The sequence below is a fragment of the Ischnura elegans genome, chromosome 3 (assembly GCF_921293095.1).
Source record: "Ischnura elegans chromosome 3, ioIscEleg1.1, whole genome shotgun sequence".
Taxonomy (NCBI): domain Eukaryota; kingdom Metazoa; phylum Arthropoda; class Insecta; order Odonata; family Coenagrionidae; genus Ischnura; species Ischnura elegans.
The window spans coordinates 43,138,019-43,162,043 of record NC_060248.1 but is presented as its reverse complement, the minus strand read 5'-3'; the positions used below and the strand labels follow the sequence as shown (position 1 = coordinate 43,162,043).

Below are 24,025 nucleotides of genomic sequence, written 5' to 3'. Positions count from 1 at the left end.
TCTTGAAAATAGGTAAAGAGATCCCGAAACCATCATAAAATTTTGTAGAATGCCTTATAATGTTGAGGGCTGTACATATTTTTAGGTGTATGTATTTGCAGTCTTGAATCCATACGGTATGCAAAGTCAAATATGTTTCAGCTGATGTGAAAAATAGTATCTAAATTGTTGTTGGGTTTATATTCATGAGCCATCCCCTCATTATTAATAGACTTGAGAGACTTAATACTTACAGCTGCTAGGTTGAATATAGCATCTACTGGGCCCATTGAAGCTGCTTCCTGCAGAAGACTCTCACAGCCTTCGTAAGATGCTGCATTTGCCTGTGATATGATAACATTCACTCCTTCCGAGAGCCACAAACCTAAACGGAAGGACTGGTACCCATTGTGCACCCCTCTCCTTGATGATAAAAGTAGCTTTTTACATCCGCGAGTTACCAACCAGTCAGCTAACTCAAGACCCACTCCTCCAAGACCTCCTAAAAATAAAGAAAAAAGAAGTATTTACGTAGTTAAAATAAAAACCAAACTGGTTGGAAATGCACAGCTCATTATGGCATGGATAGGTATTCTGAACAATGGTGGGCAACAATAGCTCTTGAAAATAAACAGCAATGAATAGTGTGCATTATTTGGATGCTCGCTCCTTTTCAGGGATGAAAACCGTTGGAAATGTATTTCTCAGTCAATGAGAAGTTAGCTTACACAGAGTTTGATTTTTCTTTATTGATTTTAATATCCCTTCTTGCAAGTGTTATTTCCATGTTTTACCTTTCTAATATTAATATTAATGCGCTATATTATGTAGGTATAAAACTTAAATATGTACTGAAAACTTGTATTCCATAAAATGCAATGGTAAGCATTGTTTACTTTTTCTACTACAGCAGTGGCATGACCAATGAGTGGTATATGTCATAATTAAAGATCAATTACCGTATTTGTCTGAATGTAGTTCCCCCTTTTTTTCCAAAAATGTCTGTTGTAAAAGTACATAAAGGGGAGACTATATTCAAATGCATTTTTCAAATCATTTCCTCAAACGGAAGTCTCAAAATTTAGGGGGGGACTATATTCAGAGAGGGACTATATTCAGAGAAATATGGTATTTATTGGAAATAATGTTTTTTTGCAAACATGGTTAACCTAGGCAAGCAAATGGGAGCAAAATTCCTAGAATCAAAATGCAAGCCGCATGTGTCCAGCTAAATTTTGAAGTGACTACTGAAGCCCTTCAATGTTATTTTAGGACCTGCCATTCTGTCTTACATGTCATTCACCCTTTTGTGTGATTGATTAAAAGTTCCATATGATTCCAGTATGTATCAGATCAAATTCTTTTATTACCAAGCACAAAAATTTTTCATTTTAAATGCTATCACAATTGATGTAAAGAGTAATATTCTTTTTGGTAGATTGGTTAGTTCATTGAAATTTCTGTTTGTCATCATTTTAAGGTAAAAAAATTCATTTCATTATCATTTAAAAGAAGGACTTACCTACAATGACGTAAGACATGTTTGGATCGCAATAAAAACGGGGCAGGGCTTTTATGTCAACAGGTTGTGGTACTGCTGGTCCTCTACCACTCCATCCCTTCTCCTCGTCCCTTACGCGTACTAGTACCTTCCCAATATGCTTTCCTGACGCCATGTACCTGAAATTTGTAGATAAAATTTTAGGCTTACGTCTTCATATTTCATTCTATAATGCCTTTTTATGTATTTTTGTATGATTTTTTCTCGTGAATATATAATATATATTCCATCTTATAAAGGCTACTTTTCTTCCTTTTTTTGTGATTTCATTCCATCCCTTCTACGTCCCATCGATGAACTCTCTTCTCTTCCTCCCCCTTCCATGCTTAACTGACATGTTACCATTTATCACAATTTTCAATATTCCTTCTCTGCTCAGTGCATACTTTATCTGCACCTGTCCCCTGGTAATTTCATCAGAGCCCAACCTTGATTTAATGATTTGGACCTTATGTTGGCTTTCCCGGTCATTCATAGATTGAAAGAAACAGTCTTGAAATAAAATTAATTGTGCAAGCAAAAATTAGGATTAGGCTACTGATGAATTAATTATTGAGCATAGGAATATTCCTGTCAGTGTAATATGTAGCACTTTATGGACCCTGCAACATACAAGGTTATCTCCCCTCCACAAACCCTCAAATTTACAAAGTTAAGAATTTTTGGACCCCGGCAACTTTGTAGGTAAAACATTCTTCTCGTTATACCTCACCTAAAAGCTTGTTCAACTTGCTGGTGGTTGAAGGTTGTCCTGGGAAGTGGTCTTACTGCTCCTGATGCAATTCCCTCTTCAACAATGTGATGAATTTGGAATTTATCCTCGGGCGAAGCCTCAAATAGGAGATCCAACATCACTCCATGGAAGGCAGTATCTTTCAAGAAAACTTCCATACCTGTGGAGATAAGCATGCGTTGTGGGTTTTTCAGTCTGTATTTTTGTGGTAAAAGTAAACCAAGTCTATATAATGATACACTCTGTGGCGCAGCGAGGGGGGGTTTTGGGGGTTAAAACCCCCCCCCAGAGCTCAGAGAAATTTTTGAGTTTAACTCATTTTACATAATTGGATTGATATTACTAATAGATTAGTGTAAAGATGAATAAAATATCCCTCAGAAAGCTGTAAAAATCACCATTTTGAACCATTTACGTATCTTTAAAATTCTGCAATTTATTAATCTCGCACCTACCAGTTATCCTGGTGGGTATACCATACCCCCACACACCCAGGTGTTAGTTGCACCTAAACCCCCACCAGCCTTAATTCCTAGCTGCACCCCTGGATACACTTACCTAGAGGGTTATCATTGGCAAGATCAAACTTTCCTATTTCTAGGAAGCGACCGTGTGGTGCAAGACATCGGACTGATGCCCTCAACTTTTCTCCTGCCAGTGAATTCAGAATCAAGTCCACTCCTCGTCCCTTAGTTTGCTGGAGCACCTTCTGCTCAAATCTTGCATCACGTGAGTTACCTATATGGCTTTCCTTGAGCTAAATTTAAAGAAAAGAAAGTTATGGGAGAAATTAAAGGTGGTAGAAACTATAATGATTTAGGTCTGTAGCCTAAACATCAGGAAATTCATCAATGATAAAGGTACCAAGTCTGTAGCCTGTAGGGGGATCGAGGTGTCCAAAACCCCCAATAGTTTTGAAAGATAAAGTTTTTAGTGCACCTCCTCTACATGCACCTCTCATCCTAACGAATGCCCATGAAAAAATGTTCTGTCCAGGGTCTTGCGAAGTGCGTGTCACACTTTTACTGTGCTAGCGATTGCCACGTGTGTGCCACGAAGTTTATGAACAACCTCCTCACCATTTTGTAGCATGGGGAAACCAGAAACCCTTCATCAATATTTTGTATTTTATATTTGCATCAAACTATACACTCAATTGTTAATTTTAATTCCAGATTAACTTCCTAATTGTCATTATTGCGACAAATAGAACAAATGATTTAATTAGTCTCTGCTGGTCAATGGTCCTCCACCTAAACAATCAGGGCTTGACTGCCTCCGGCCCTCCTAATGTCATTTTCAGTGAATACTTCAAACTATAAGTGTCAATATACCTTTTCCCTAATAAAGATGTAAATATGTGTCTGGACGTTTCTTGATCGGGAGACGAAAGCCGCATATTTTCGTCGGAGATTTTCTTACTCAGGTGAACTAATGCCAAATAAATACATTTCCTAGCTCTTCCCCCTTTTATGACGGTCGCGGGTGTGTGATATCTTTGTTTCCGGACCCAACACTGCGGGGCTTAGGCCGTACCCTTGAAATCCGGGAGCAGGTACCCGAACCCCTTGTAGTAGTAAGGGCTGCGGTCATACAATTGTTTATCCAGTCATTTTGCAAAATAAATATTTGTTCCTTTCTCAAAAAATATTAACTAAGAATTGAATTATTTGTCTTTTGAGCAGCGTTTACAATTTTTAAACGAAATTCTACGATAAATATTAACATATATCTTGATTTTAGTATAAACATCAGCATGGAAATTGTTGCTACATTAAATGTGTTAATATGGGCGGTAGAGCTTTGTTCAAAATTTGATAACTCTCAGAATAAAACGAGGAATTCAATTTGCTGCAATTTATGTTCAAGCAACAACTATACCTATAGCTAATTCATATAAACAAAGCATGATTGACCACGAACCAAGGCCGCTGGTAGGATTATAAACCCGGAAAGGAGGGAGCCCAACTACCCTCGGAGTCGGAGATAATACGGATTCCCTGCTTGGAAGGCTTGAAAAAGGTTGGTGCCGAGAGTGTGTGATTTTCCACAACACCCTTCTTCACGAATGTCCTGCAAAAATGCTCCATACGGAGGGGATAGAAGAATCTCTCGGGGCTCAGTAGAGCAGTCATGCTAAGGCGAAAACTTCACTGTCTCAAAAGCGTTAAGGATGTGCGACAAGGTAGATCCTTTGTCAGTTGCCTTCTTACCTGCTAGTTAGCCCAAGAATAGTTTGTACTTACTTATTTTTGTATTAAATTCCAGAAAGCTGTCTAATTTTTTTTTCAAAATAATATGATGACCTGGGAGTAAATTATTGTTGCCCTAAGATGTAGACATGGGTATATTAATTTAAAGTGGTACAGCCATGTACGGACGAATTAATTACAGTGGTACAACCATGTATTGAGAGGGCTTCATAAGCGGTAATAATGGCCTTAATTTTCAAAAAAAGTATATTAGCTGATTTAGTATCATGTATTAATTTCAATATTTTCTGTACTAGTACACTCCTCCCTCGATAAGCCTCGCTCCAAAATTTGTGGAGCTTTATTTTTTCAATTTCAGAAGTGCAAAGAATAACTTTAATTAGTAAATTGAAGAATCATTTTACTCTCATATGCAAAACTTCAGAGCTTGTAGTGTTTAGAATTGTTATTGTTTGCATTTCATCCTTTGTTGACCATGTCCATTGAATATTTTTAGTCTATTTTCTAGGCATAATTTTTTAATCAAGGGAAGAAAGTATGCGTTCTTAATGCCCTCCTAGCTATTGCAATATGAAAACCTGGAGTTCTTATTACTTTGTTCAGTGGAAAGGTTTAATTTTTTATTGAGAAGAATCCACTTTGTGATACCTACTCTTTTTTACTATCAACATCAATGGCCTATTCTATAACCAATGCAAACAGAAACATTGGTTTAATGTTATAAACACAGGTGTATTGCTTAAAAACCATATTTTCATCAGTGTATGTATTTATGAAAGTTTGGTTGCCCAATACATATTTCCGATCGAAAATTAAATATCTTAAGAAGACCTTAAACAGTGAAATTGGTCAGTATATCATCAACTTGGCTGTAAATAATATGGTGGCAGCTATGTGCTGATGTCAATACATATGTGTTTGTAGTTATCTGTATTAGCTTTCCCTTGAAAGTTTTTCAGTAAGAGGGTACATTGTTCATTAAAAAATATGGCTAATAACTGAGCTAAAAAGTATTCTCAGCCGTACAAATTCTCTGATTTTAAACTAAGCTATTATCTAATTGTGAGCAGTTCTTTAACCCTTTAGCTTAAGGAGTTCATTATTTTAGCTACCAGCCTGTGTGGGAGAGAGCCAAGAAATATTTTTCCCTCTAGCCTGGCCGAGTGTCTTGCAAGGAGTGAACCCTTTTAATCCGAGGTAACTCTTCTTTCTTTCTTGCCTAAGGGTGAGTCTATGAGTCTATAAAGGGTGAGCACTTGTCATAAGCATATTAGCAATATGGAGCGGGAAGGAAACAATACGAAATAGGCAGTACAATATGAAATCCTGGGAGACACCCTATGCTGTGACAGATGGCTGTGCCACATAAGCGATCCCTGCAGTGAGGGAGAGTGCCCGTGGGCTCTACTTGGGTAGCAGTAAAAATTTTGGGAAACTGCCTTAGGTAATGGAGCAATGGTCAAACATGTCAAAGCGTTTTCCCACAGTCAGTATACAACACATTTAAAAACGTTCCCACAGTCTGAGGGATGATCAACCATTCCACATTCAACTTGAGATGTACTATTTTAAGTTGCTTGAAAAGCTCTACACAGTTAATATATTATCATGAACATATTATGTGTAATAACCATTATCATTTGCTTGTTATTTTATTTTTTTCATTGCAGTAGACGAACCTGTGGGAATCGACTCAGGAGGAAGGCTTTCTTCTCTGGTGTCCCAACAGTTGTGTAAACAGCACAACCTGCATGTAGGGCAATGGAAATAGCTGCCTGTCCCACTCCTCCACTGCCAGCATGGATTAAAACTGACTCACCTCCTTGAAGTCCCCCTCTCATGACCAGAGCATAATATGCCTGGAAAATTGTAAGGAATTATTATCTGTATTTCAACAAATATTTTGGTGATGAGGACTTTACTTTGACTCTCTTAATTTCGTAAAATCATTCTATTTTAAGTATATTGTTTTAAATTTTTTAAATCTTCAATTTTAGGTATCATGTTCCTGTGGTTTTATGATTCACCTAAAAATCTTATCTTAATTTTTCATTATCTAAATGAGTATATCACCTCAAGTAAATTACATAATTTGAATACTTACAGTAGAGTAGACTACTGGCACAGTTGCAGCTTCCTCCAGTGTCCACTCTGTAGGAACATTCCACATCAGATATTTGTCTGCTCTTACAGCTGTTGCTAGAGCTCCAGAGGGTATCATTCCCATTACCCTTCTTCCATGAGAATCTCTTCCTGAGAATTCTAATCCTTGGACACATTCCTAATTCCGAATTAATTGAAAAAAGGTTGGAAAATCAAATTTGTGCATTCATGAGGAACTACTTGGTAAAATGCATTCCTCTTTGTGCTTACAGTACAGGTCTTCTGGAGGACAGTAATACAAAAAATTTGTTCCATTGAATGGTATCCTGATGGTGTTGACCACTAAACAGAACACCATGCCAAAATGTTTAATTTAAATGAAATTGAGGAAGGTGTTTATGGTGCCTTATTCAGTGAACTACTTATTATACAAAGGAAACTTTCTATTGGCCGAATGCTGAAGAAGAATATTTCTCTCTGGTGTGAAAAATATTTGCACTTTTGGATATTTTTGCACTAACTACAGAAATACACTTTTTAGTTTTCCTCTTTCATCTGAGCCACCAAAGCTTGAATATCAGTGGCATTCAATGGTTGAGTGCGGCAAGTAAATTTTTGCCAAAAAACACCTGGACTATATCGCCAATGTTTAGTGAAAATAAGAATGTGGTGTGGTCCACAAAAGTAAATGTGCACTTCCAGTGAGCCACCACTCATAGCTAGAGCAAACTGCTTCAATTTCTTCTTTCTCAGTCATCAATGATTTGGGAGTAAGAGCATTAGGTATGGTCTGCCACGTTAATTGTGGAAGTGATTCGACTCAAACTGAGGAACTGATAATTTCTGCTGCACACCGGTTTGATGATGCAAAAGTAAAACCTTCCTCTTATCATTAGACCGGTCACAGTCTCACTCATGATAGAAATGATTACTTCCAGATGAGAACTACAGCCCGTGAATTTTGCCGTAAATAGTCTTATTGGATCATGCTGATCATTTTTACCATAATAGATGCAGATATTTTGCTCTGATTAACATACTTGCAACATGAGGCGCTATTAAATGATTGGCAGTTGGTTGCGGAATTCTCTGGGCTCTGTGATTCAAAAATTGAATTAATTTCATGGACACTTATTCATTGCTGTTGTCAAAAAACTTTGGAATGCAGTCATAGAGACAGGATACTAGGTGAAGAGACATTGTCAGGGAGGGCTCACATGATTTTTTTGGCCCAGAAATCGGAAATATTAGATGACGGAGAATTAAATGATTTTTTAAAACTTATTCTTTTATCTGTTACTTTTTCGTATAAGTAAATTTTAACTTTTGCTGGTCACTCTTTACTGATGTTAACTTTAATCAGCTCATTTTTTTGGGTAACTTTTCCAACTCTGATTTAGAAAAATCGTCATACATAAGATGGAGAAATTTGATGATTTGGCAATTACACATAGGGTGACTAATGGAGTAGTATGGGATATGCATCTCCATAAGAGTGCATACTGTCAACTAAATTTCGACGTCACTATTCAAAGATAAAAGTTACTATATTTAGAGAAAATTCGCGAAAAATAAATTTTAATTACCTGCTTTAGGCGATGTGGGCAGACTACTTCGACAGCCAGCTTTCCTGTAGCAGTCATTATGTCACGGAAATTCAAGGCAGCATAATATACATCACATATCTCCTCTCCAGCACCAACTGAAGAACTATAGAATGGAAATTTTGATTGCAGAAAATATAGATTTGTCAAATTCACTTTTGCTCGGTAATTTACTTGACAAAATGCTCCTTTCTAAATACTTGCTCTTGGCCAAATGTACTGTTGCACAGTCAAAGCCCATTGTAATCCCTTAAAAATTTCTTGTTTGAATGATAACCCTTTGTTGCTGTTGTCTGCTTAAAGCCACTTCTTTCATCACTTACAATAGTGCATAAAGTATAGCATTTCTTTGAAATAGAGCTATTGTTAATCTATCTGCGTTTGCATAAAAAATTCATTTTTTCTAGAAAAAAATATCCTATACATATCATCACCAAAATTGATGCATTTACCAGTGATGCATGTTATATTTCCACACATTGTAAATATTTTTGGCAACATTAGCTAAAGTCTTAGATTGATGGTTGGCCAGCAGTGAACGAGCTTATTTTTCATCTTTTGAATGGCATCATGAGACAAATTTTTGCAACGCAACTATTAATGCTTTTGATTTAGGTTGCAAAAAACTACCTCATGTGGAAATGGTTCATAGCAAGGATATTTTTCTACTTGTATGAATGGAATGACAGCAGTGGTTTATGCAATTGGCCATGAGAACTGGTAAAATCAGGAAGTTAAGATCCCCTCTCTCCGAATGAAAAAAGGGGATGGATTGAGACTCTTTCCCCAAAAAAAAAAGAGAATGGGTGCGGGAGAATAGTAAGTTTTGTCGATTATTTTATATTATTATACAGGTTACAAGTTGGCTATTTTCCAGGTGGTAACAGTTTATATTTAATTAAAATTTATTTAATGAAAATACGTCACCAAAATGAAACTTCAGTGAAAATTTAAAATAGCTATGAAATTAATTTCTCATGATAAATTTTTATACTTCTTCTTGAAAATCTTTATGTTGCTAGGATAAGGCTGAAACAGTTCTGCAGGGAGTCTATTCCATTCATTAATCGTCCAGTTGAGGTATGAGAACTTTTTCATGCTAGTCCTTTGAGACCAGCATTTCATCTTATATTGGTATTCTTTCCTACCTATATAACTGGGGTTTTCAATCTTATTTTGTAGTTCCTGTAAGCCTTTTCCCCCTTAAGTGTGTGGAAAGTTTTTCCAATGCTGCTAGGTCCCTAACTTTGGTCCGTGATTCTGTATCATTGAAAAATTGACAACATCGTTTCTTCTGCCCTTGGTTAACATCAGTGGCACAGCGAGGGGGGGGTTTTGGGGGATAAACCCCCCCCCCCCCCCAGAGCTCAGAGAAATTTTTTATTTTAACCCATTTTACTTAGTTGGATTGATATTACTAATAGAATAGTGTAAGGAATAATTAAATATCCCTCAGAAAGCCGTAAAACTCACCATTTTGAACCATTTATCTTAAAATTCCACAATTTATTAATATCGCACATACCGCTTATCCTGGTGGGTATACCATACTACCACACACCCTTGTATTAGTTTCACCTAAACCCCCCCCCAGCCTTAATTCCTAGCTGCGCCCCTGGTTAACATATGTACCTATTTCATCAGGACCATCAACTTTCATTATAGCGAGGAAAACTTCCTAATTATGTTGTTTGTTTGCTGTATATGTTTCATTATTGTTAATACTGACCTTTTTCCAATTGGACTCTCGAACCATCTGATGCTCGAGAGGTCTCCCCTGGTTATTAAGTTCACATATGCATGCTGCACTGGTACAGCTGATAAAACCGGATCTGTGCAGTCAGCAGCATCTATAATTGGTAAGTGCCTCATTGATCCCCAAATGCCACCCTTTTGGAGAACATTCACAGCCAAGTCAAGTGACAGTTGTTGTGCATACATAGGATGTGAAGGAGAAAATTCTGGAGCCTCTGGGTCATTAATAAGGATACACCTTAAAGAAAAGTAAGAAAATAATTAATGACAGCTGTTTATAAAAAAACGTCATGATGAAGGAATAACTCTTTATCAATGGCTAATTTGTTGTGAAATATTTTTTTAAAGAATGATATTGTAAATTATGATGAAAATTTATTGCTGTGATCATTAAGATGAAGTACTGATTTCCTATTACAACTGATTGTGAATATGGGTATTATTGGCCTTTTCAGTGCTCCAAAATGCTGAGAAGAATGATTTTGTAAAAAGTCATTGGCTAATTGCAATTTTTGAACCAAAGTTTAAAAACAATTATATGTAATTGTTTGTTGTAAAATTTTATAAAAGTAGGAATTGTAAATCTGAACACCCTGCCTCTCCAAATTCACTTATGATTAGAGAACAAAGCAATAATGATTCCTTAGTCATGTATGCAATGATGAAATTCCATGGATATTTCTTTGTTTCCATCAATCAATCTGTATCAATGCTTGAAAATAAGGGCTAAAATGGCTGGATCACCTTGCTTTTTCTCCTCCTGGTTCTCTTCTTAGGCAGTTAAATAATCCAGTTATTCCAGTTAGAGTCTGTCCTTGTGATACCAGGTAAACTCTCTTCTGCTGAGATTGTGTCCCATGAGGTGTTGATTTAAGGGCTTCTTTCAATCTTGGAAGCCAATTAAATTGGCCTCCTTCGTCTTTAATATTAACAACACTGGTGTCCAAGGGATGGAATTTCTGTAAAATTTTTTAAAGATAAACTTTTTCTGCTAGAATAATTCTCAACATTAAATTATCAGATTGAAATATGTACATGTAATTACATATGCCTATGTCCAACATAATTTTCAAGAAAATTCATTTGGTCTTTTATCTTCTATTGGAATTCTTTGAAGGAGATTGAACCCCATATATGGTATGTTAAAGTGACCTGGAAACGATGAATGTGCCCAAATTTAGCGTGCTGCCACCTGATTTCATGAAAAATAGCCAGAAAAACTATTTTTGATAAATATCAGACCAATAAGCTGTGCCCCACGCAATTATATGGCGTGAACGCCCAGGAAAACTCAGGATTTGACCTGGAACTTAGTGTCATAGATACGGAGTTAAATCACTATGTCAACTTTCATTGCAATAAAAAACTTCAGTCATTTATTCAATACTAAGTACCTTTTTATTTTCCCATTTTTGCACAATAAATTGCCAATTTCATGTGTGAGCAAAATTTTTTCTAAGTTCTGCGATTTTACATAAGGGATATGTTTTCTTTGGAACTGTACCATTTGAAAAACCCAATGCTTCTCTTCTTCATTATTAACGTTCATTTTGAATGAGATTTACATTATGCTAAATCCTACAGTTTACCACTCATAACCGTGACATTCTTGGCATTCTCTCTATACATATAGCTTTTCAATGCCCCCTCCCCTGTTCTTGAGGGTAATATTCTAAAAAGCCAAATGGGATCGTTAGTCGGTAGAAAAAGTTTTTTGTCTTCTTGCATACTCATTAGTATGGAAACAAATTCTCTCCAATACTCAGTTTTCTTCTGGTTAGGCCAACTCTTTTCTGTGAAAATTGCTAATCTTAATGAAGTGCTTACTTCATTTTTATTTCATACACATCACCGAATGTACTCCTTGTACTAAGGGAATGTTAACCTATGCCAATTACTCGTATTTCAGTAGCAGTGCTGCTTCATTTGATATGCTACTTATGTATGCTAAGCATTGCAATCTGGAGAAATGTGTCTTTGAAACTTTATGTCATCTGGTCACTCAAACATCCTATGGGTTTATACAACCCTTGTAACAAAATTATGGAAATTTTGTTTTGAGGTATTTAATAATTTTTTTATACGATATCTATTATAGGCTGAAAGATGGTGAATTAGAATGAATCATAAGCCACACTGGCTCTTTTGATAAGCAATGTCAATTGCAAGGTCCTTCACAGGTTTTGGCATTGGGTTATAGCCAAATTGGATGTGCGAAATATATTAAAGGCTATACATACATAGATTGGAATAAGGAGAAACTCTAGTGATAATGTGGAATTTGGAAGTGAAATTTCTTATAAAAATGTAAAAATAAGGTCAAACTGATAAAGTTTGCAATGGATATGTTATTTTTCTAGCTGGAGCCCTCATGTACACTTTGTTATAAGGAGATTTTGTAATTATAGAGGTTCATCATGGGAGGTTACATTATCAATTGTAAGGGCCTGGAACCAAAACAATGACTTCATTATAAGGAGGTTTTTGTAAAATTTTACTACATATATAGAGGTTTGTTAAGAATTGTATTACTGTATAAATATATTTTTGGCAACTCAAGTAATCCTTTCACTCTTACTGACCTTCTTAAGTAGCAGTAGCACATAATTGTCTGAGTACTTCTGCTCAACAATCACTTCCAGCCCTCTGGCTTGCATGACTTCTTTTGGACTTTCCACTCCTTGTATTCCTTCCCACATTGCAGGTCTTTCCCGAACAAGTAAGAAACTGTCATCCTGAAGACCAGATACAACAGCACCAAGGACATGACGCCGTCCTGGTGGGAGTAGGAGATCAGATGCTACAGTCAGGTGGTAGCTTGTTGGACCTTGTTGCTGCTGTTGCTTGTTATTTGCTCCCGCATTGGTGGATCCCATCCCACTAACTCCAGATAGCTGACGCTCTTCAACTCTTATATTCCTGGATGCTAATTCATCCATTGGGAGACTGGTTGCTGTTGAAGATGATGCGAGCACTGCCATATCTGCCTGTTGGGATAATAAAGGTGGGTATTACCTTACTTATGTTATTTCTATCAAAATCCAGAATTATAGTTTATGAGCGTGATGCACCCGCTCCCAGCAAACTTCCCCCGCTCTTTTCAATGCAAGTCCACAGAGGGATAGGCGCGTTTATAATTTTAAAATATAGAAAAAAAAGGCAGGGTCTTATGTACAAATTTAATTGGAATTTTCACGTACAAAATGAGGTCAGAGGACCTCTTTAAACCCAACATTGGAAGTAATTACACTATCCTCTGTTAATACTTGTTTAGCGTTTTCCATAATATTTACAAAAATATTTTGAAAAGATCTTACCCTAGAGAATGCTACATAATGTTGGTCATGAGAGAATACAGGGTCAGGCAGGAATAAGCCAGCTCTTTGCAAAGTCTGACCCTGAGCCTTGTTAATAGTCATCGCATAGGAAACCTTAATGGGAAATTGTCTGCGGGTCAAATTAAAAGGCATGGTGGGATCCGACGGCGTTAACTATATTCTTGGGATGAGGACGATCTTGCCGGAATCGATTATTTATTTTTTAATCGATTATTTTATTTTTATTTTTAAAAACCAATTTAAGGAAACAATAGCAATATTTGGGAAGTAAGATATGCCGTCGCATGTTCTCTGATAAATTCTGTGCATTTTGGTACCTCATTTGTAGAGTTTGGTTACGTATAAGTTGACAAAAAGGTATCTATACTGTAGATAATATAGGGGATGGTTTTCTTGGAAATATTATTTCCAAGTACAAATGGAGTGCATTTTTAAACAAAGGGAACATTTGGGTTTGCTGCATGTGTGATAGAATTCATTTTTTTAGTCACTTGTTTGATAATTACAGTTTAATATTTTTCAAGTACAAATCTCCACAGTGAAATGATATATCACCCTATATTTCTTTCAGTTGTAATGGTTCAAGCAATGGTAACTAATGAAAATGTGACGACATAATCACAGAAAGGTGTCCGCACCAAATGTCATTCAACTGACCAAATTTTCAACAAACTTAGACTCTCAAAGATTATGAAAGTAATTTGCTATAATATGGGTTGGTATATCAAGATATATCATGGAAATTTACTAATATTGTCTGTGATTATAATTATTTTTCTATATTTACTTGTCTTGGATTTTTTTGACCCAAGAATTAATTATGAGGAGGAGCATTTTTTTCCTATTTCATCTTTCATTATTTTCCATGTTAGAGAGAGGGTTTCTGTTACAATTTTAATTTGGCATTAAGAAAATATACTTTTGATATCCTGTGCTGTGGGCAACACACATTTCATTTTTGGTTTTGTGTGCATTTTGAATTTTGGTATTGAACCACTATTTTTGATCAGACAAAGAGATTTTAGAAATGCCCCTACACTCACAACCAAGCTGATTCCTTTCATTGAAACATCATGATTTATGTGCTATGTGATAAGGAAAGGTAAATATTTTCCATTCAGATTTCATTTTGGAGTTATACTGATGCAATAATAATAATAATGATGCAATGCAATATTTTTTGTTATGCCATTAACCATCATTTAGAGAAGGAACTGATTAAGTTGATTGATCATATTGAGAAATATACTGATTAAAATTCACAATATCATGGGTCCTAATTATGTGAACTTATATTGTGTGCCTGCAATTTGTTACACATATTTTAAAATATTTTTTGCCTTAAAATCAAAAGCTAAAATGATCTTCATAAATATTTTAATACTTTTCTACTAAACTTTATTATTGGTACAACATGCTCACCACTAAGTGGCATCATCTTGTACATTTACAAAAATTTAAATGTGCCCGACTAATATAAATAACTTCCATGTAGTGAAGCCTGATGTTATCGAACATATAGCTAACATGATTTTTGTCCAGCTTGTAAAGTGAAAAGTTTTTCTTACCTGAACCAATGGTAAGTCTGACAGAATGTCTGCTATGGATGGCAATAGAACTGTAGGGGTCCAGGGTGTTGATTGGGCCTCAGCTGAATTAGGAAATGTTGTGGGATTCTGAGGTGTTTCTTCTACCAAGCGCAATTTGCTGATGCTGACATTTTCCACAACTAAATTCACACATACTCTTAAAGCAATTGCCATTTCATCTCTTTCCTCATCTTCCTTTTTGACTGCAGCTGGATCTCTGTAAGGGACAAAACCATATTCTTCTAAAACTGGTGCAGCTGTAGGTCTCCTACGTTGGATTACACTTGCTTTCAAACGACGGAACTCCACTCCACCTGATTCAATGATGCCGACAGATGGACGTACTCGAACAGGAAGATCTGAAACATTGAAAATAATGCATGAATCAAACTGAAGCCCCGAAAAATTCATAAATATGTACGTTTCCTTAAAGTCTTCATACGTTTTTTTTTTGTTTTTCATACATTAATAAACTCAAATATTTTCTGGGCTCAAGCACTTCCCCTAAATGAATTTTCCTATGTATTAGAATTTGTACCTAATTCGTCATTTTGTTGACATTAAAGGTAGTTGGCTTTTTCTTTATATTTGGAAGACCAGAGTAATGAGGGTCAGTGTAATATTACAGTGTCACGGAATGAAAATGAGCAGGATGAGAATATTTTACTCTTAGTTCTAAAATGCTTGCCCTCACAAGTTTGTCATGCATGCATATCAAGTTTTATGTTCTTGTATTTACCATCTCTGAAAGATAAAGCAGAATTGACAAGGATCAATCAAATTGTTTCCTGAAAAATCTGCAACCTAAATTTCTTCCCTGAATGCTGCAGAAATTTGATATGCTGTGTGTCTTGTTAATGAAAAGAATCTATCAATTATAGAAATTTTGAGATTTAGGAAACATAATCGGGTGTTTTCCCGGCGTAGGTGTTGGATGAAAAGTACTCGGGCTTTCTACCGGGTAATAAAATCCTTCTCCGCCGACATCGAAACGTTGGCAGAGAAGGATTTTATTACCCAGTGGAAAGCCCGAGAACTTTTCATCCATTTAGGAAACATTTAATTCAGCATCCTCTATTTGAGGCTTGACAGTTTCTTTGATTCATCAAATACTTTAGTTATGGTATATTGACTATAGCTATTTTTCCATTTTATTTTTTTACTTATTTGCATCATAATTTAAGTTCATTGTTCATCTATTGGATCAGAGGCACCCATTAATTGTAATATTTGACAATTAGATTTTTAGCCCAGAGAATGAACAACTTATGTGAATCAGAACTTGAAAAATGCAGACTGCGGTCTACTCACATTTCTCTTCTCCAGCAATAGAGTTGACTAGAGCAGTGTGCTTTTTTGGATCAATAACCAATTTCTCAATTGATGTTGGCACGTACAGTGCACGAGTATCCATCCGGAGAATGTGTACTTGCAACATTGTGTCCAAGAAAGTGGCCCAGTTGTTAGCCCACTCCAAAAATCCAGTTTTACCTAGAAGTATAATTTAAAGCTTTTAATTAACCGTTTCCTTAATTAAAAACTTCTTTCTGTCAATGATTGTATTTGTGTCAATATTTAAAAATTTAATCAATGCAAAAAGTCACAAGAAATGAAGAAGTTCACAATCCTGAGAAATAGAGGAAATTAAAAGTTAATTCCATTTTCACGCTGCAAATGAAGAGTAATTATGTTTGTGCTGTTAGATCTCACCTGATTGATCCAATTGATGTATTCCTTGGAAATAGCCTGTGTAGTTATAGCCCCTCAGCCTTAATTCCTTGTACACATCAGCTGAGGAAAGAGGGAGATTGAATTCTCCGCCATTATTTTTCTCTGCCATTTGTTGACTTTGGTCCTCTGTGTGAGGCGGAGCAAATTCTGATTCAACATCCTCAGTGACGGATATACGACCTGAGACAGTGGCCACTCCTCCTTCCACCACTTCAAAATCTCCTGAGCCTTTCATAATCATCACATTAAAGAGAAGCGTTCCTGTAATAAAATCCAATTTGTAATGAAAATTATCTTTATTTACCTCTTAATGTCAGTCATAATTTTTTTTATTCATGAAGTTTGTGACATCTTGGCTTCTGTTTGAAAAAATTGTTTTATCTGTAGCAGCTCAACTGAAATTTGTCAAGGAATGAAAAGACACAATAGAGAAAAATATATCTGTTGAACCTTCCTCTGTTCCTTTGAAAATTTTCATTTGTATGTAATGATATATGTAATATGATATTCCCCCGAGAATATTATTGTAATAAGTATGTGTTGCTTACTTAAGAAATTCCGAAGGAAAGTAGAATCTCAACAGTTTTTGAGAATGATTTCTTCATAACTAAATTTGGCCGTAAAATGGTATCTGTAATATAATTTTGCATTCTCCTCAAGAATTTCTCTTGGTAGAAATTCAATTTATTCAAGCCTGGATAAATGTCCTACTGATATGTATAACTTTTGGCTTTAACTCAAGAGTTGGATGCGACCTAAGTCTTGGTATTACAAAAAAGGAAATCACTGAAGGCTTACCTTCTTTTGGTATATTTGTGGCTCGAAGAAATCTGACATTTTCAAATACAACAGGAAGTTCAGTGTATAGTTTGCCTTTCATCATCCCAAATGTTTCCCATACAATGGCCTAAGAGAGGAAAAGATTAATTAGTATTGTAATAAGAAATGATATATGTAGACATAAATCATTAGATGTTCAAAGTAGTAATCCATGAGATAAAAAAATGAAGCAAAGAAAAAAACCCTTTTCGCTTGTGATGTACGAAGAAAATATCTATTCACTATTTTGTTGTGCCCCCATGAAAAATTAAATAATTGAGATAAAACTTGAAAATAAAGTAGAATGGCTTAGTGGGATTGAGGGGTATCCAAAAAATATGCTTTTCAGATATTTAGCATTAAATTTGGATATCTTGACAAAGCATGCCAAACTGCAATTTCTATTCTGAATTACTTTGAAACTTACCAAGTACCCTGTTGCAGGGAATAAGTTTCTTCCATCTATTACATGGCCTACATAAAATTCATCCTCCTCTTCAGCCAAGTTAATTGCCACTTCCCTTTCTCCTGATGTAATTTTCTCCTGTATAATATAACATTATTTTAATATATACATATTATGTAGTATCTTTCACTTTTCAGACTTGATAGCAAAATGTTGAAGGACTTACCTCCATCTTGTACTCAGTAACAAACCAGTCATCTGAGTGCTCCCATCGCACCAAAGGAGATATCATAGGCGTGCCTCTTCCTACTGGAAACTCACATTTTGGATACAGCCCTGCTGGTCGTGGTTGAGCCCCCAGTTGATAAAGCCTTAAAGGAAGTGAGGACATGCATGAGGTTAGTTTCAAGTAGGGATGGTCAGATTGGATACTTCGGATCCAAATGTCCGTGGATGTTGCCTTTTACTGGATACTTTGGATCCAAATTCGCTGAAGGCATCGGATCTGGATCCGAAATTTTAAATTTATGCTTCAGTGAATGCAGCATCCTATAAGAGGGAGTGGAAAGAGTTCCCATCCTCTCTTCCCATGGGCCATTACATTGCGATGCTTGTCCTACTTGTGAACCATTTTGTTTAAAATGTTTGCTGTCATAGGAGTTATGCAACAGAATTTCAGCCAATGAAAATTCCAAGGCAGAATGTGACAGGCACATAGTGTGATTCTTCCCAAGAGAGAGAACAACCATCGGGAGAATCTCAACACCATAGGATAATAACCACGTCAAAAGTTACTACATACATCGCTGAAAAAAAACACCACCGGCCAATCTCAACACCATAGGATAATAACCACGTCAAAAGTTACTACATAGCTAAAAAAAAACACCACCAGCCCTCCATCAGCCCATGTCTGTGATAATTTTTGTCCTTTCTGAGGCCACACAGTCCATAACTCATTGTCTTCGAAGGAAAATATCAAGTCTGATCAAACGTGAAATTAATGTTGTTCTAAACATTGTTAATTGTGTTACAGATTGCACAGTTGCAATTTAATTTAATAATATACTGATGAAACTGTCTTTCATTGTGTAGAAACATTTTTATTGATGTAAGGAGAAGCATGTGTGTGCACTATGGTGTGAAACTATCACGAGGAAGTGAAAAATCCACCTCTCCACAAATGTGGTTAACAGAAGCATTTGCGGGTGAAACACAAATATGCGACGAGAAAATGACAAAATTGGGCGTAAATGTAGGCGAGGAAAATTAAAATTCAATCAATGGTTTATCCGAAAATTGAAACCTATTTTCATTTCCAAATGTAAGTATAACAGTTTAGATCCTGAGCGTGTAAAGATATTAGTGTTTTAAAAAAATAACTTGAAAACTTATAAAATGATTCTTAATCAGTAAAAATATAAAAATGTGTATGAAAATCTATATAGCATGCCATTGATTGTATTTACCCAAAAGTAACTTGAATTTGTAATTACTTTGCTGTATAGCAGGCAATTGAAAATGCATTTGGATCCGAAAACATCAGTAGATCCGACACCTGAAATCAGATTGGGATCCAAAAAAAATCCTGGATCCGTCTATCCCTAGTTTCAAGTTATGAAACTTATATGTACATCAGATTTTTTGGTGGTTGGGTCTCTTTTGAAATTTTTCCTGTAATATTTTCTGATGCTAATTGAAATGCCAGTAAAATTTTCATGTTTCAACCAAATTATTATTTTCTATGTTTGGAGTGAAATGAGGTTGTTTCATTCTTTTTATCTCCGGCCATGTCTAACTTAGTGCATTTCTATTTATTAATGGGTGGAGTCTTTTACTAGCAGTTTACCAATAAGTGGCTTTGGGTCTAAAAAAAAGGGTTTCCATGGTGCAAATTTTTGCCAGAAACCTTCAGTCCTCAGGACATTGTTTCCTCTGTTGAAATTTGAAATTAGAAGAGAAGCAATTAGAAACCTACAACCATCACCCATCTGACAGACTGATGAGAGTGGACACTGGCACAATTCTCAACTTATCATCCACGAGTTGTCATTTAGATTGAGGAAAAGTTGCTGATTGATATATGTATTATGTAGCAGAATTGCCACCTGTCTTTAGACATGAGAAAAATTTATTCTCATTTATTCTCTGAGAAGAAAGAATTGGAGTATTTCCTTTTTTCATGGTATTTTAAATGTATTTAATTGATAAATCGTTGATTAGAACTATGGATGTACATATTAAGCATACCATCATATACTTTAACATTTGCTCTTTCAAGAAAGAGCAAACTCAGGGAGTTTAATTTCATCTGAGTATTTGAATAATTCTATAAGTCTGCTATTTTTACCCATGAATGCTTATTCATTAAAAATGATGTGTCAAAATTTCTTCCCATTCTATGGCAAAATATTATTTTATCAAATTTAGTTTCCATACTAACTTTCCCAGTGCTCCAAGGAAAACTTCCAAATTGTTTGGATGCCCACGTGATGTTAGCGGAACATGGGCACAGGATGATGGCAGAGATCGCCTTAAGACTGGTTGAAGAAGAGCATGTGGTGCTATTTCTATTGTAATAGCATCTCGTGGAATGTGCCGTGTGGTTGCCTCCTCAAATAGAACTGGACAAAGCAAGTTATTTGTGTGGTACTCGGCAGAGGAAAGGGTGGCCTGTGGATCTCCCCACTGTGACTCTGGGACGGAAGAGGATATCCACAACGATGAGCGTGCTTTTGGCTCAGGTATAACCTTAAATGGAAGAAATGAACATCAAATGATTATGTCTGAGAACCCAATATCAAGGCTTTGATAGAGTATATCCGAAAACAATGAAACTATCTCGATGTTAAATAATCGCTCCTGAAGCTATTGGTGCTGCTATATGTGAATAATTGGTGCTTTTCTTATTTCCAGCTTTTAAACAGGTAGTTTTCTCTGGCTTCCCACTTGTTCTAACTATGATTTTCTTCAATTTTTTGACACCTCTCAGCCATCATCTTTGGGGCATGTCACTCTAAAAATCGGCAGTTGTGAAATACAATCTTTATGTGATGCAATACTAAGGTAGTTAGCTCTTAGATTGATAAGCATGCTAATATTTACCATGCATACTATTGAAATTTTTCTAGTTTTCTATCTCATTGATACCTATATGAATTTAAAGTCATTCAATGGCTCCAAGATCACTTGTAAAATTCAAAGGAGGAAGTGAGGGGAAATATTTTTCCCCGAGAAAATTGTTGAATCACTTACCTGTCTTAGGTACTTCAGGAGAGTGGGGCCTGCATTAGCAATGTATCGACTGTGATATGCAATATTCGAACATTTGACTTCACGAGCAAATATGCCACGGAGACGAAGGTTTTCCACAAATGTTGCCACTTGAGCAGCAGGTCCAGAAACTGTGCAGCTGTCTGTTCCATTGTGGCAAGCAACGTCCAATTCAGGGGGAAGCAACTCTCTTACTTGTATTTGAGACAGTCCTGTAAAGAAGGGTTGTAATGATGCATTTATTACACCACTTTTTATATCATCTGAAAAATCTGCATGGGTTATCATGGAATGTGGAATACAGCAAGGCTTAGAGAGGTAAAAGTGACGCAAGGAGGTAGACACATTTGCATTTTTCTATTAACTATTACATGTACTAAATCCTTAGTTATGATATTATTAATTTTTTTAAAGAAAATGTAGCGTTTTAGCAATTTTTTTCTCGGGACATTAGCATGGATTAAGTCCTTGGGAAATGATGAATTCTGGAATATAAAAAAAATCTGGAAAAAGACTAGTGAAGGTTGGTCAAAAAATTTTGCGTTCATTAATAATATAAATAACAGCAAAAAAGTGCACTTAAAGTGACTTTAGGTGTCTTGTGTTTTTCATGTATCATTATGGGGAAGTTCTCCATGCTGGATTTTTGTATTAGAAATGAGCACCCATTTTTTTTGGTCACTCCATACTTGAATCTTTAACTGAACATTTGGCTATCTTCCAATGAACTTGAGTGTAGTTGGCACAACAGCCTCGTTGAGTAGAAGTCTATAGTAATAGGGTATGGAAGGATATAGAGGTATGATGGCTGATTCTAAGTGAAAATTATCTAATTATCTAGACATTGAATTACTTACCTATGAATTATATGGTCAAAATTTTTTTACCTTTTTGTTCTAACGTTATTCTTATAAATGCTATGAAAACATCTTTCTTTTTCTTGGATAAAATTACATTATGCAAGAAAAGCAATGTCATGTGAAATCTGGAACATCATAATGGCATCCTAACCAAATCGTAGGGCAATGATTATATGTAGCTGTTTGGTCATGGACGCCATAATTTTAGTTGAAAGCATATTGACTGAAGGCAAGAGGGGCATTTTTATTTGGAAGCATTATGTATTTGAAAATACTTAGTAGTAAATAATCACCACCTGTTTTTCTGAATGAAACCAATGTCAACTTTCCCTTCCCCAGCAAATTTCCTGTGAGGACATTAAAAATGTTTTGATAGGAGTCATTTTTAGTTTCTGCACAGTTTAAAATTCAGTTAATTAATGGAGTTTCAACATCCAAAGCTGGAGATAAAGGAAGGGGCTTCTTTTTAGAGTGTTTTTACAGACATTGAAGCCACCTTACGAAATAAATTTAATCAATTTCTTTCAAAAAATAAAAAGCTTTTTACTCCTTTGAAAATGCAACCCACACATCTCCTATGTATTGTGGGTTCTCGGTCAACTCATTTGCCACTTCAGAAATTACAACATAAAGCAAAATGATGTTGAATAAAGTATGTACTGTGTCCAATAGGAAATAATATAGCAGAATTATTAATTTCTTTAATGAAATACGATATCAAATGGAAAAATTTAAAGTATGTACAAAAAATGAAATGTTCCCAAGTGCTCCTTATTAATTTCTTGGATTGTAATTGGTGAGTTATATGTCTAAGTTATATGTCTAAGTCTACAAGATCCAGCATCTTGGCTTCATTATTGACCTCATCCATTACTGCTCACATTGATTATCTATCGGCCTAATTCACTTAAGCAGTCATTGTCATGTGCTGTAGTTCAGATTGGAGAAATCAACTTTTTTTCAATTTGTCGCATTGAAAAAAATTTGTGGAACTGATCAAAATAACACCCAAAAATTTGAGACGTCTTTGTCAGCCCTGGACCATTTAGTAAGTTTTTCATGCTATGACCATTTAGTAAGTTCAAATAACATTGAAGTTCTTCATGAAAGACTTGAATTTGGACGTATCAGCATTGCCTTATGCTATTACTTTTGTCTGTTAGATTTTGCTTAGAATGATTAGCCAACTAACTACAAAGAAAGCCATTTTCACTGGCTTGGATCAGCTAATGATGATATTAGTGTCTGCAGAAATGCCAAGCACTAATTCATAATATCTACCTAATTACGCGCCAAAATCCTGAGTTTCCTGGGATATAGGCAACCTAGTCAAACATTCCCGCATTCATCGTTCATTTGTATCGTTATCAGGAAAAAAATTTTTTCCTTGTGGAGTTCCAAAAAAGGGGGGGTCGTCTTAGAATCGTGTTCATCTAAGATTCGTGCAAATACGGTAATTACATTAATTCAAACTTGTGCACACGTATCTGTATTCTTTTAAATAAAAACAGCATTCGCTAATGTGCTACAAATACATACACCCAGGCCTCGCTTAGGGCAATTTCAATTAGCGCATTTGATAAAGCATTAATTCAATCTTCGGAGAGATATCCCAATACTGCTTAGCCAAATCAAATAACCTTATAATTCTCTTGATAAAAGGTGAAATTGCGCTAACTACACATGAAATTTCTCTCATTTTACGCATATTAATAGTATTGCTTGCCTCAAATCTTATTATTTGTTTATATATTCATTGAAATCCATTGCAGCGCAATGGCCTAAAACATTATTCATCATGTATCCGAATAGCCTGCTGAAGTATGTATATGTATCTATTCTCCTTAACTGAATGACATTAGTTAATTTAGATCATTAAATGAGTTTGGTGCTGTGTAAGTTATTTTGAAAGTAATATGGTTTGAGATGTTATTTTGGCCATCATAGGTTATAGGGTGAATTGACTACCAAGTAAAGGGTCCACCTTTAGGCCTTCAAGGTTATCGGTATTCACGGTGGACGATTTGTATATGAATAGATCGGTTAGTCCAATGATTTCTT

The 24,025-nt window shown here is 35.6% G+C and overlaps 1 protein-coding gene across 1 annotated transcript in view; it reads right to left on the bottom strand.

Moving 5' to 3' along the window:
- Window positions 1-24,025, bottom strand: part of LOC124155702 (fatty acid synthase-like) — a 47,486-nt gene that overhangs the window by 6,780 nt on the left and 16,681 nt on the right. Inside the window, exons 12-29 of the mRNA XM_046529737.1 lie at window positions 21,087-21,316; window positions 20,275-20,582; window positions 18,058-18,202; window positions 17,853-17,969; window positions 17,405-17,513; window positions 16,586-16,867; window positions 16,187-16,366; window positions 14,855-15,234; window positions 12,531-12,935; window positions 10,693-10,907; window positions 9,923-10,186; window positions 8,176-8,299; window positions 6,591-6,767; window positions 6,166-6,345; window positions 2,832-3,030; window positions 2,253-2,433; window positions 1,502-1,659; window positions 234-481 (exon numbers count right to left, since the gene is read on the bottom strand). Coding sequence (XP_046385693.1) covers window positions 234-481; window positions 1,502-1,659; window positions 2,253-2,433; window positions 2,832-3,030; window positions 6,166-6,345; window positions 6,591-6,767; window positions 8,176-8,299; window positions 9,923-10,186; window positions 10,693-10,907; window positions 12,531-12,935; window positions 14,855-15,234; window positions 16,187-16,366; window positions 16,586-16,867; window positions 17,405-17,513; window positions 17,853-17,969; window positions 18,058-18,202; window positions 20,275-20,582; window positions 21,087-21,316 — 3,902 coding nt within the window. The remainder of the gene's footprint in view (window positions 1-233; window positions 482-1,501; window positions 1,660-2,252; window positions 2,434-2,831; window positions 3,031-6,165; window positions 6,346-6,590; window positions 6,768-8,175; window positions 8,300-9,922; window positions 10,187-10,692; window positions 10,908-12,530; window positions 12,936-14,854; window positions 15,235-16,186; window positions 16,367-16,585; window positions 16,868-17,404; window positions 17,514-17,852; window positions 17,970-18,057; window positions 18,203-20,274; window positions 20,583-21,086; window positions 21,317-24,025) is intronic.